This window comes from Chelonia mydas, chromosome 2 (assembly GCF_015237465.2).
Source record: "Chelonia mydas isolate rCheMyd1 chromosome 2, rCheMyd1.pri.v2, whole genome shotgun sequence".
NCBI lineage: Eukaryota > Metazoa > Chordata > Testudines > Cheloniidae > Chelonia > Chelonia mydas.
Window position 1 is genome coordinate 11,818,275 of NC_057850.1, and position 13,169 is coordinate 11,831,443.

The following is a 13,169-nucleotide window of genomic DNA, read 5'->3' on the forward strand; positions in this document are numbered from 1 at the left end:
ATAAATGTAATTTGCAATGCACCAATCTTTAATGTGAATTTGTGAGATTCTGCTGTAATTTACCTGCATGCTGTACAATAACAAATTATTATCGTTAAGTTCTATTTGCAAAGTAGCTTTAACAAGCTTGCTTATCTGTTTCGTTATATTGTTTTATGAGTCTAAGCAGCTCTGATCCTGCTCTCTTTTAGGGATTTCAGCAAGATGAAGTGATTGATTGAGTATGACACTTCCTTTGCATCGACTGTAACAGTTTGAAAGCCATAAACAGTCCCTTAAGATAAGGATGTTTGCTTGAGTTGTCAGGGAAAGATTAAAGCATGTTTGGCATCTGAGGCTAATGATGGAAATACTTAGAGGAAGTTTTCATCACCATAACGTGTACCTACATAGCAGAGCATTTCCTACGTAGTTTGAAAAGTCTGGCAGCTGATGCTGAATTGGAATTGTGTAGCAGCTTTGGCAGTGATCCAACTTGCCCCTTCACAAATTAGCTTTTGTGACAGCTAACAAGCTTTCTTGCCAATCAATGCGAGCCATTTCTCACAGGCAACACTCGTGCTCCTTCTTCACGTCAGTATGTTTGGTGTAAATGAAAAATATGTGCTGCAGGGTGAAATGAGCTATCAGCGAGTTTGTATGGACAGGTCATGCTGGTTTTATGTTATAGCCAGTAGGGAGCTTTCAAGTCCCTGATCATCTCTATTTGCTAGAATTTATAGAAGCAATCATGGCTGATGACAATATGTTAGAAGGTCTGTCAATGGAGTTGTCACCAAAGTGATTATGGGAAGAAGCCATAAGTCCCTGGGAGTATCTTAGCTGCCTTATTTAACCTCCTGATTGTCCAGTACCAGAGTGGACAGAAGGGAAGGCTACTGAGAGCCAGGAAAACTCATGCAAGACGAAAGGATCAGCCACCTTGAAAAGGTGCCCCTCCCCCCAGCAACAGACAACATACTTTAGGTTTATATTTTGCTGTCTTCTGCTACCTATAGCTCTGTCCTGGGCCTGGGCTGCAAGCAGTTTTTGTTCCAATTTAACTACATTGGTTTAAAAACTGATGTAGTTAATTTGGTAGAAACACCTAGTGTAAATTTATCATCATAAGCTGTTCCAATATAAAAGGAGTACTTGTGGCACCTTAGAGACTAACCAATTCATTTGAGCATAAGCTTTCGTGAGCTACAGCTCTGTAGCTCACGAAAGCTTATGCTCAAATAAATTGGTTAGTTTCTAAGGTGCCACAAGTACTCCTTTTCTTTTTGCGAATACAGACTAACACGGCTGTTACTCTGAAACCTGTTCCAATATAAGCACCTCTAAATTGGTATAACTGCATCCATACAAAGGGTTGCATCAATTTATATGGGTTGGATTGGTTCTAAACTGGTATAATTAAATTGGTACAGAAATCGTGTGGAGACAAGCACTTGGACTAATTGCTCTTCAATAAAAGGAGAGCTGGCTTTACCTTGTTGAAGGCACAGGAACAAACCATCCCAAAGTGCAGAGAGAATAGCAAATATGGCAGGCGACCAGCTTGGCTTAACAGTGAAATCTTTGGTGAGCTTAAACTCAAAAAGGAAGCTTACAAGAAGTGGAAATTTGGACAGGTGACTAGGGAGGAGTACAAAAATATTGCTGGAGCATGCAGGGATTTAATCAGGAAGGCCAAGGCACAACTGGAGTTGCAGCTAGCAAGGGATGTGAAGGGTAACAAGAAGGGTTTCTACATGTATGTTAGCAACAAGAAGAAGATCAGGGAACGTGTGAGACCCTTACTGAATGGAGGAGGTTGGATATTAGGAAACACTATTTCACTAGGAGGTTGGTGAAGCACTGGAATGGGTTACCTAGGGACGTGGTGGAATCTCCATCCTTAGAGGTTTTTAAGGCCCAAAGCCCTGGCTGCGGTAATTTAGTTGGTGTTGGTCCTATTTTGAGCAGGGAACTGGACTAGATGACCTCCTGAGGTCTCTTCCAACCCTAATATTCTATGATTCTATGAAAAGGCTGTCCTAGATTTTATCTGGGCTGTTAATTTCTCCTCCTTAACTATGTGACTCTCATAGATTAGTTGAATTTCATCTACCTCTAGGCGCTACGGTAATACAAATAATCATCGTAAGTGCATGTAAAATGTCATTTTGATCTCTTTAAGGCACTTTTCAGTTTGATTTTCTCTTCCTATGTGTTTATCACTCTGATTTTGGAGTAATTTGGCAGACTAAATCACTCTGGAATTATGTTCAAGCTTCTCCAAGTCGGAATTGGACCCATTTCTGAAGTGCAGCAACCATGGTTTGACAGAGACACCAGACCACAATTTGAATGCTTGACCCATTATTCTGCTGTTTGAACGGTAGCCTGATCACAGTCTTGTTTTTACTATCTACTTTGGGACAGGGTTTGACCTGGTGGATTTGTTCAGCGTGAAGGAGATTTTTGGAAGGAAAGAAAATGGAATTCAGAGTTCTTATGTACGACTTGGAAGCTTCCCCATCGTGCAGAAAACTGAGTAAGTTTCCTGGTCTTCTTTTCACTTGAGCCTCTGATATCTGTGATTTAGTTCTTTTAAGTTAACCCAGAATCTTACTGGCTGTCCCAAGGCAGTGCTTCCCTAGGAAATGCATAAAGGAGTTTCTGCTGGCTTTGAGTTGCCCATTCAACTCTGCTGGCAATGCCCTGTCACAAGCCACCCTGGAGCCTAGGTTCTAACCCCATTAATCACTCCTGTCTAAAATGAGCGTTTGGTGGCACTTTCACCGAGGTGTGTATTTGCTAACTGCAGGAGACTGATTCCCCGTGGATGTAGTTATCAGGCAGCTAATACAGTTTCTTAACCTCCTAAAAGAATGAACAGCAGTTAATCCTCTGTCAACATGGATTCAGTACTCAGGGGCTTTTATAACATGAGGCTGCCAGCTGTGTCACAGTCCATCAAAATGGGCTCTCTTCAACCTGTCATATCAGTTCTGTTAGCATTAGCCTTGAGAAGAATGAGTGCATAATTTCATTGAGTGCCTATGGAACAATGGATTGAATTGTCTTCGTTAACTTTTTTCACAGTGATTGTTTTAAATTTAATATTACAAAAATCAATATTAATTATTTTCCTTCTTCTGGATAAGAGTTATTTTTTCTAATCTGTTTTGACTCTTCTCCTTGGCTCATTGTGTATTGGAGATACTCTGGCCATTTACATTTCTTTGATTTCATAAGTTTGGTCATCTTGGAAGCAACCTGGATTGATCCCCTCCCCACCCTCTACCTAAAAAAAAAAAAAAAAAAGGTAAAAAGTGAAAATATGGCTATAGGAAAAAAGTTTTAAGTCTGTAAATTATGCCAAGTCTCAGGGTAAATGAATTTAGGAATGGGGGGGGATAAATTCATTGCACTAAATAAACCTTGGTCACTATGTGAAATGTATATATAATTGCTCTATGTATTATGGGACTAGACTAATTCTGTATGACTCAGGAAAATGAGAAAGGGGTCCAGAGTCTTTCACCTCTGCTGTGGCTTGTTTGTTTAAATCCTGCCTAAATTTGTCATGGTCCAGATTCAGCAATCACTTAAGTACCTGCTTAGCCTTAAGGGCATGAGTAATCACAGCCTTCTTTATCAAAGCACTTAAGCAGGTACGTTAAGTCTGACTTCCATAAGACTTAAGCAAGCGCCTAATTGCTATGCTTAGGGCCCTACCAAATTCATGGTCCATTTTGGTCAATTTCGTGGTCATAGGATTTTAAAAGTCATAAATTTCATGATTTCAGCTATTTAAATCTGAAATTTCATGGTGTTGTAGTTGTAGGCGTCCTGACCCGAAAAGGAGCTGTGAGGGGGGCAAATACAGTACCACAACCCGTCCGCCTCGCCCCCCAATACACAAGATTATTGGAGGGCGGAGGGGACGGGTTGTGGTACTGCTACCCTTACTTCTGTGCTGCTGCTGGCCAGCTGGAGAAGGCGGCTGCTGGCCGGGAGCCCAGCTCTGAAGGCAGAAGGGCTGCCAGCAGCAGCGCAGAAGTAAGGACAGCGTGGTAAGGTATTGCCACCCTTACTTCTGCGCTGCTGCCTGCAGAGCCGGGCCCTCAGTTAGCAGCTGCCACTCTCTGGCCATCCAGCTCTGAAGGCAGCAGCGCAGAAGTAAGGGTGGCCTGGTATGGTATTCTGCACTGATGCCGGTGGGACACTGCCTTCAGAGGTGGGCAACAGCCGCCACTCTCCAGCTGCCCCGCTTTGAAGGCAGCACAGAAGTAAGGGTGGCAATACCACGATCCCCCTAACATAACCTTGCGATCCCCCCTGCAACTCCCTTTTGGGTCAGGACCCCCAATTTGAGAAACACTGGTCTCCCCCCATGAAATCTGTATAGTATAGGGTAAAAGCACACAAAAGACAAGATTTAACAGTCCATGACATGTTTTTCATGGCCGAGAATTTAGTAGGGCCCTCGCAGGAGATGGGATAACTCGTGACTGGAGATGGGATAACTCATGTGCTTGAAGTGTTTGGATGATTTGTGATCTATAATCTGAAAAGAGTCCATTCAAAGAAGCCCTTAATACAATTAGCAACAATTTGACACCCTGACACTGACTTGCTGAGTGACGGTGGGCAAGCCACTTTGCTTCCGTGCCTCAGTTTCTTCAACTGTAAAATGGGGATAATGATGAGGATGATCCTGTTTTTTAAGGTACTTTGAGATATATGGATGGAAAGGTCTATATGAGAGTGAATGATTAACTCAGGGAGAGTGACAGACTTGGAAACAGTTTTCAGAGACTGATCAGGAGGAGAGCAGAAGCTTCCATCGAGTCTGTGTGGAGAACAGAAGTTCCTTGAATCTATTAGAGATGTGGTAAATAATGCTCCAGGGTAGCTGTTCAGAGCCATGAAGAGTGTGATTCAGCTAGAAAGTCACTTCCCTGAATCGGACTTGATGTTGCTGTGCTGGAAAGAATTTGCACATCTCTTTGCCAATCATGTTTAGAATGAGGGGTGCAAATACATCTGCACTGGTTTAACTTGGTCGCATCCCCTGTGCAGAGGTTTCCGGTGGTACTGCGAATAGCCTGTGTCCAGGATCCCTTTCTGTTGTAGCTTGTGAAAGCCAGCGGTGAAGCACTTTATAATTAGATGGGAGTTCTCACTTAGGACATCCTAGAAGAGGGCATAGTGCCATCCCTACTGAAATATGCTGAGGTTTGGCTTGTGCTGAAGGAGGTGTCTCTTAACTTTGATTTTCTGTTGAGCTATTGGCCAGTCTTGACCCCCCCCCCCCGTCTGGGGAACATGTTCTGGAAGTTAGTTGCCAAGCTCCTGTGGGGTTATCTGGACAGGGTTAGCTTTCTGTCTTTCTCAATCTGGTTTCAGACCCCAGGATAAGGCTGAGATACTATAGCATTGGCCACTAACACAAAACCCAAGGCAGAGAGGACAACATGGGGGCAGTGTGACTGATGTGTGTGATGCATGACTGAGTGATGGATTCAGGGCATCGATATTAGATCTGTCACTTAGCTGTGTTCAGTGGGTATTCATCATGTAGTAATGCTGATCTGGGTGGGAAGACTAGCTAAGGAGGACAGGACTTCCCTGAAGTGAATCCATTCATTATTTTGAGGTAGGTACCAATAAGCTTTGAGGACCCTTCTAGAGGCATGCAGGACTCATTGCAATTTTTGCCATTAGAGCTATTTAACGAGTATTGTTACCCACAGACATGTCACTGTCTTATCAAGTCGCAGGGTTCATCTTCTTTCCTCAATAACAAACTGTTAAGGAGGGATTTTTAGTCTATAGTGACAGACACCAAAAATTGCCCCAAGGTTAAAAGCAAGAAAACCATTTGTATCTGGGCATTTTCAGGCATAGCATTGCAGTGGCAATCTCTGTGGTGAACTCTGTCTTCGTGCTTTCTTGTTGTTTAGCTGAGATGACAGATTGGCTGGAAGAAAGTTAATTAAAGCAGAATAGTGATGAGACCGATTTCTTGCTGGGTGAAGAAACTGCTCTAGGCTCTTGCTTGTTCCCTGCCTGCGAGCAACAGTATTCAGGAGCGCCCGTTGATGTCAGTGGCAGCTGCTGGGGGCTCAGCAGGGTTGAAAATCATGTCCCTTAATTAGGTATCTAAGTCTTGATTTCAGTGGCTAATAGGCAAGACTGGCACCCTGTGCCTGAAATTGTGGCCATCGAATGGCCATTCAATGGCCTGTGTAAAATGAGTTGGTGTTCTGAGGCCAGTTCCCAGTAGCCACTTATCCACATCACAGCTCCAACTACCACATTTCACATGGGTTATCACCCTTGTGGACAATGGGGATAATCCAAAGCCCACTAAAGTTGAAGGAAGCCTTGCCATTGACTTCAACAGGCTTTGGATCAGGGCAAGTTTGCCAGCTATTGACTGGGCGATGGGCTAGCATTACATTCTGAGGCATTTGAAGTGCCTCACTAGCATTGCGACTAGGGGCATTCTTGTACTGCTTCCGCTCATGCTGCATCATTTTGTTTAACATAGCTGCCATCTTGTTCTCCCTAGGACTATCCATATTGAAACAGTTTTTTGGCAATTACTAAATTTCCCTTTTTAAACAAATCAAGAAAAGGAAATTTAAAAAGAGCCCGCCAATGTTCACCCTTCTTCTGTATTTTAACCTGCAAGCTCCTGTGGTTTGGAAGGAAAACAAACTCAAGCTCCAGGAGGTTTTAGTATATTCCATTTTTGTCTTCAGCAGCCTAAGATATTGCGGGTTCTAGGAAGATTCCCACAGGAATATCACTCAAGGAAAATGAAATCACATATACCTACATAAAACCAGGAACTGAAATTATGAATAGCACTAAAACAAAGACTCCTTCCTCCAAATAATTAGTAGTAGTGTTAATCAATTCATGGCAGCTTCTCATAATTAGATACTAATTAATTAATGTACTGAGTAATCTATTTAAATGGTTTTAGTTTCCATTTGGAAAAAAAATATTATACATGAGAATTTTGTGCTTGGAAAAGGTGCCAGACTGGTGGCCCTGAAGAGTGAAATCCTCTTCATCTGCAGAAGTAGGGCCCCAATTCAGCAAAGCACTTGTACTTCTGTACTTGAGCACTTGCTGAAAGTTAAGCAGGTGCTTAAGTGCCTTGCTGAACTGAGTCGTAGGAAGCAGGGTGGGCAAAAGCAGTGCAAACTTTTCTTGGTGCCTCAAACCTAACTTGTATGGACCACCTCTAAGGCTGACAGGGTATTTCAGTCTCCATGGCTCATTCAGTAACTGGCCTCTCCGATTAGAACTGCAGTAGTGGCTTTTGTGATGTGGACAGCTGCTCCCTGAGAATGAGCCTGATAAAGGGGGAAATCATGCCCCGCAGACCCTTGCATAAATCTCCCTGCACCCTATGCTATCTCTGTGGCACTGTCTCCCTGGATGCTACAGAAAGCATTCAATGGGCCCTGGGATCCATATGGGGCAGAGGGGTAGGGAGTGGTCAGGGCAGCACATCTTCCTCCTTCCAGCCCTGCAGAGAGTCTGAAGAAAGACAGTTCAACCTGGAGCTACAGTTTTATTATCTTTCTCCCAAAGCACCCTCTGCAGCAAGCTGCTCCTTTTAAGTGGGCTGTTTTTTTTTAACCAAAAATATCCTTTATTTCATATACAAACTGACTAGATCATGCTTTGAAAAATAACTTGAAAATTTACATCTGCATTGATGAAACAACTCATCCTAGGAATCCAACCTTCTGTCATGTTGTCCCCAGACTCTCTTCTTTGTCTAAGATCTTCTGTAGGGAAGTGTGCAATGTTTTGCCTACCCATTTTCCTGTCTCCATCATCTCAAAGATACTCTCTGGATCAAGACTATTGTTCCCCAGTTTCTTCATACACGTAAGGGTACCTCTGCTGGTCACAGAAAAGAGCAGGCTGGCCGAAGAGCAAGTTTCTTCCTGAAGGGTAGCATCAACCACATGCCTACAACCAATTTTGCTTAATGTGATGATACAGGGTATGTTATCCACATTAAGTCAAATGCAGTCATAAGGGGCATCAGAGAGCTCAATCTCTTTTGATCCTTCTTCATCCTCCAAAACACGCACTTTGGGTTTCCTTGTATTAAAGAGAGCTGCCTTCAATGCAATAGAGATTGCATCAAAGAGGTTGCCACCACATTCCAATAACAAAATCTAGCTGCTGGGGACTTGGAAACTTGGCAATTTGCGGGGGGGGGGGGGGGGGGGGGGGGGGGGAGACATGTCAGGCCACAGAACCTGCAAGTCAGTCTAGGGCCCCTTCACAGATGGCCCTGGCCTCTTGCTGATTTCCCAGGAGATCAACAGGGTACTGAGTGAGCCCACAGCCTATTCTGCAGGGGAGCAAGCCCCATCTCCCCATCTACAAAGGTTTCTCATGGAGATTTCCTCCCCTAGAGCCTTATTCCACAGGCTTTGTGGCTAGAAGGTGCAATCTGACCCTGGTGATGATCATGTTGTAGATAATAGGGAAGTAGCATGACACCCACCAGCCTCGGTTCAGGTAGATGGCTGGATGGCCACCAAATGTAAGTGAATTTTAGCCACTCCTGGGCTGGGCTGGAATTGATTCACTGGGCTCAATGACCTAAATATTTAGTGATCTACAAGTCTGGGTTTACAGGTGTTTTCCTTCACGTTTCAGTGTTTTGTTTAATTTTTGTCAGCTAATTTCCAAAATATCTTAAATGTCAGTAATTCTGCACAAGCAAACAACACACCTGTGTTACATTTGGTGTCAGGAACAAAAGCTGGCTAACGTTTCTCTTTGTGGTGTGAAGGTTGAGGATGGAGGATTTGGTGTTCTCATGGCAAATGGAAGGTGATGAGAAATCGAGGCGGAGCCAGGAAGTCCTCTCGATGTGGATTCTCATTTTTTGTATGCCAAGGTTGCGATTCACCTGAGCTTGAATTTGGGTTACTTAACTCATAAGCTAACCTGCTGCACTAGGGATTTCTCCCAGCTTGGAGCTTCATAGAGAGCTCTTTTGTGACCAGTTGTGTTCTCAGAATTATAAACTCAGCAATCAACAGCAAGCTCCCTGTGGATACCAGGCAACCTGTAAAGCAGGATTTCAGATGCTCTGTAGCATGGATCATGAGCTCATTTCAGCTTCAGGTGAAGGCAGGGAAATAAAACATTTCTGGGGACTGCACTCAAAGTACTTGGATTCCCAAATACCCAAGTTAGCCACTTGATGGACATCCATGTTTTTAGAAGGGAAATAAATGAAAACTCATCAACTGAGCTCTTGTTATTTATGAGCTATTGCATTTGCAAAAAAGACACAGGGGCAAAGGACTTCAGCTCCAGCTTTTGTCATAACTTCTGAGCAACAGTGGTGTCTTTAGGTTTGCTTTCGGCACAAAGGCTGTGCACACCAGGAACTTACAGCCTGTTCTTCGGAGCCTTAAAAAAATCACCTGAGGTTGCCGGGGGGGGGGGGGGGGGGGGAGGCGGGGGGCTGGTAACAGGTCACTACAGCTTTCCACCACTTTAAATCCACGTGACGCACTGTTCAGCAGCCTCTGTGTAACGTGTCAGTGGTCTCAGCCCAGTTCCTAGCACAGAGGCATCCACCGAGCCACACAAGCAGTCCTAGTAGAGAGGCCAAGAACAGACACATCCAGTAGTGTAATCAAGGATAAACGCGGGTAAATGGAATTTTCCCCCTTCTCCTTTGGGGAATGTGGAGTTTAGGTTACGTTCATTTACCCACTTCCCCACCGGATGCTTCCAAGTTTGAGTGAAAGCCCTTGGGCCAAACACATCAGCCCAACACTCAAAAACAAGCTAAACTTTAAGCATGTCCCATTCAACAAAGCCTGTGCTTAAGACCTGTTGATTTTAATGGAACTTGCGTCCATACTTATAATGAAGCACGTGCTTAAATGCTTTGCTGAATCAGGGCCTTGGTAGGGGCCAGTAAGGGAGATGTTAACACTGCTCCTGCCAATGCTATGCCCGTCCTGTGGGTAAATACGAGGGACATCTTCTCCCCAGGGCTGTCGATGTGATCATTTGCCAGCACTAAGTTAAGTGAGACAATGTGTTGGTCTGGTTGGCTTTCATTACATGGGCTGGATGGGAATGGGTCTTTCTGCACTAGGACTCAACAGTCCGAGTGCCAGAGGATTGGGGGGTGAAAAGCTGTCTCCTGTAACAGAGGCTAAGCTAACTCACTTCCTGCTGTGTTTCCAGGGAGTGGGGGACAGAGGCAGAACAGGAGCTTCAGGCACCAGAAAGTGCCCAGGGCTCGGAGTGAGGAGATGTAGGGTAGGGAGCCCAAGTGGTTGGTAACAAAGGGGGATAGCAGCTCCAGGACCGGGGGGATTGGGAGGATTGGGAAGCTGAGCAGAGAGAGGGGGAGACAACAGCAGGAGAGAGAGGAACGTCTACACTGCAAAAAATATAATAAAATAAAATAAAATAAAATAAAGCCATGGCGGCAAGTCCTAGAGCCCAGGTCAACTGACTTGGGCTTTCAGGACTTGTATTACAGGACTAAAATAGCAGTGTAGACATTCCTGCTTAGCCTGGAGCTTGGGCTCTGAGACCAACCCTCCCTCCCTAGGTTTCAAAGCCCAAGCTCCAGCCGTTGGAGAAGGAACATCTACGCTGCTATTTTTAGTCCCACAAGCCTTGGGTGACCAGATGTCCTGTTTTTATAGGGACAGTCCCGTTTTTGGGACTTTTTCTTATATAGGCCCTATTATCCCCCATCCCCTGTCCCATTTTTTCACAGTTGCTATCTGGTCACCCTGCGCAAGCCTGAGTCAGTTGACCTGGGCTCTGAGACTCATTGACTTTTTTTTTGCAGTGTAGACATACCCAGGGAGGATTGGGGACAAGACAGGAGGGAAGGCAGGAGGGGAATGGTCAGGACAGGACCGGTAGGGGAGCAAAGGGGGCCACTGCTGCTCGTGGAAGAAGAGTCAGGAAGATAGGCAGGCAAGGGGAGTGAATGGAAGCGCAGACGGTAATTGGCAGCATTTCAGGAGCTCAGATATGGGAGGCACTCCCAATGCCAGGACTCCAACAAGGATGTGAAGGTTCACGGCCAAGCATCAGCTGGGTTGCACTTCTCTTCTGAAATGAATGAACGGAGACTTTGTGGTTTTTAGCTCATTATTCTGAAAGGTTCGTTAGGGAATGGGGGGTGGGGCGGAGGCCAATTGAATCTGTCAGCGATTTAAAAGGGCCCTGTTTCCCTTACAGAGAACTCAGACAAAACCCATGTACAAAGCAGACAGTTGTGCGACAGGCAGTTCACACAAATATGTGTCAAAGGTACATGAGGCCTGGCTGTGTGCCCATTGGCAGGACTGATGTGACTGACCTGGCTCTTCCCCACCAGACCTCCTCTGCACTGCTCCAGTGCCTTTTTGTTGCCACTTTCATGCCACTTTTATTCTCCACTGGGGCTCTGGCAGGACAGTGGCAACCCAGGGACCTGCTCTTTTGTGATATGGAATTCCTGTGGGTTCCACAACTTCGGGGGGGGGGGGCGGGGGGGGCTCTCGGGCTCTCTTTCTGGCTGTGTGAGAGACAGGATGTTGGCACCAGGAGAATCCATGTCAGTGGGGAAGGGCAGTTGTGTGAGCAGCTTGCAAACAGGAGTTGACTGTGTCTGGCCAGGTCCTAGGTCTCCCTAGGTGAAGGGTATTGTAAGGTGCCCACAGGGAGCCAGAATCTGATGCTCTTTTGCTGGCCATCTATTCAGAGGCGCTGAGCTCTGGCAGCTCTCACTGGAGCTCCTTCGGGCCACGCAAGCAGCAGGTGTTACACTGTAAAGGCCACCGGTTAGCTGTGTGGAAATGGAGCTGAGCAGCTGGTAAGACGTGTTAACAGGACATGTAGAAAATGATGAGATAAGCCAGACAGAAATAACTCTGCCTGGGGTCCAAAGTCTTGCCTTTGTGGGAGGTCTGTCACCGCACACAAGGTAGTAGGAGTTGTGGTTGCTACACGGTGACTACAAGGAGTCTTCTTCAATCTGGCTTTTGGGAAAGAATTTGGGGTTCATTGCGGGTGTGTTAGAGCAGAAGCAGCAATAATGGTCTAAACCACAGTACTGTCTGTTCAGATATCTTGAAGGGCTTAGCTTCAAATCAGGAAATTCCAAGTGAAAGCTAACGACAGGGGAATTGGTTTGCATGAAGCATGAATGACTTCGAATCATTGCTGTAAACTCAACCCGATACTTATTTGAGGTGGCTTTTATTTAAAAAAAAAAATTGGCTCTTTTAAAACACCCGCAGCCTGAATTGTCAGCGGGTGGCCTCTAGGATTGAATGCCCAGCTCCCACTCTTCCCTTGTTCCTCTGGGCAAAGTCAGGGATGCTACCCATCTGAATAGCTTTCCTAAGGGCTTCGCCCTTTATTTATTGCTGCTATGGCTTCTGGGTTCTCATTGGTGCCCGTGACACAGGTGGCGACAAGCTTGACTCAAACAGGTTGATTCTTCGTCCTCTCAAAGATGGGCACCAATCCTACGAGGCAAGCTATGCGCTAGGGATGTAAATAGAGTTTAAAAATAGTAACTGTGTAACCTATTAACGTTCTATTGGTTAAACGGTTAACTGCTAGGGCGTTCACATAGGTGGGGAACTAGGGCTTGGGGGAGGGGTGCTGCAGCACCCCTAAGTTTTACGCAGGGCTCCACTGTTGGCCTGTGCCTGGGGTCCCGGCTGCTGGCCCTGTACCCTGGACTCCGCTGCAGCCGGGACACTGGGCGTGGGTGGCAGCAGAGTCCCTGGGCACAGGGCAGCAGCCGGGAGCTGGTCGTGGAGCAGCAGCCGGGACCCCAGGTGTGGGCCGGCAGCGGAGTTCCGGGCGCGGGCTGGCAGCGGAGATCTTGGTGCGGGCCGGCAGCCAGGACCCCAGGCGCAGGGCAGCAGCGGAGTTTAATCATCAACCAAAACCGATAAGACTGATGCTTATCGGTTAACCAGTTACACTTTTACATCCCTACTACGCACTGAGTAAATTTCTGCGAAATCTGTTTGCAAAGTGTGTTTTGAGAAAGCACAGTTGATTCCACCAGCCAAGAGAACAGTAACGTCTCCTTCAGGGCTGGCACTAAAAGCAGTGCCTGCTTTGTCTGGAATCTGATACATTATGATCTTTTCATGCTG

At 45.8% G+C, this 13,169-nt stretch overlaps 1 protein-coding gene and 1 pseudogene across 1 annotated transcript in view; one reads left to right on the plus strand and one right to left on the minus strand.

Moving 5' to 3' along the window:
- Positions 1 to 13,169, plus strand: part of COL22A1 (collagen type XXII alpha 1 chain) — a 325,582-nt gene that overhangs the window by 110,732 nt on the left and 201,681 nt on the right. The window contains exon 5 of the mRNA XM_037892981.2: positions 2,410 to 2,521. Within this exon, the coding sequence (XP_037748909.2) occupies positions 2,410 to 2,521 (112 nt within the window). The remainder of the gene's footprint in view (positions 1 to 2,409; positions 2,522 to 13,169) is intronic.
- LOC102942586 lies at positions 7,725 to 8,905 on the minus strand (annotated as a pseudogene).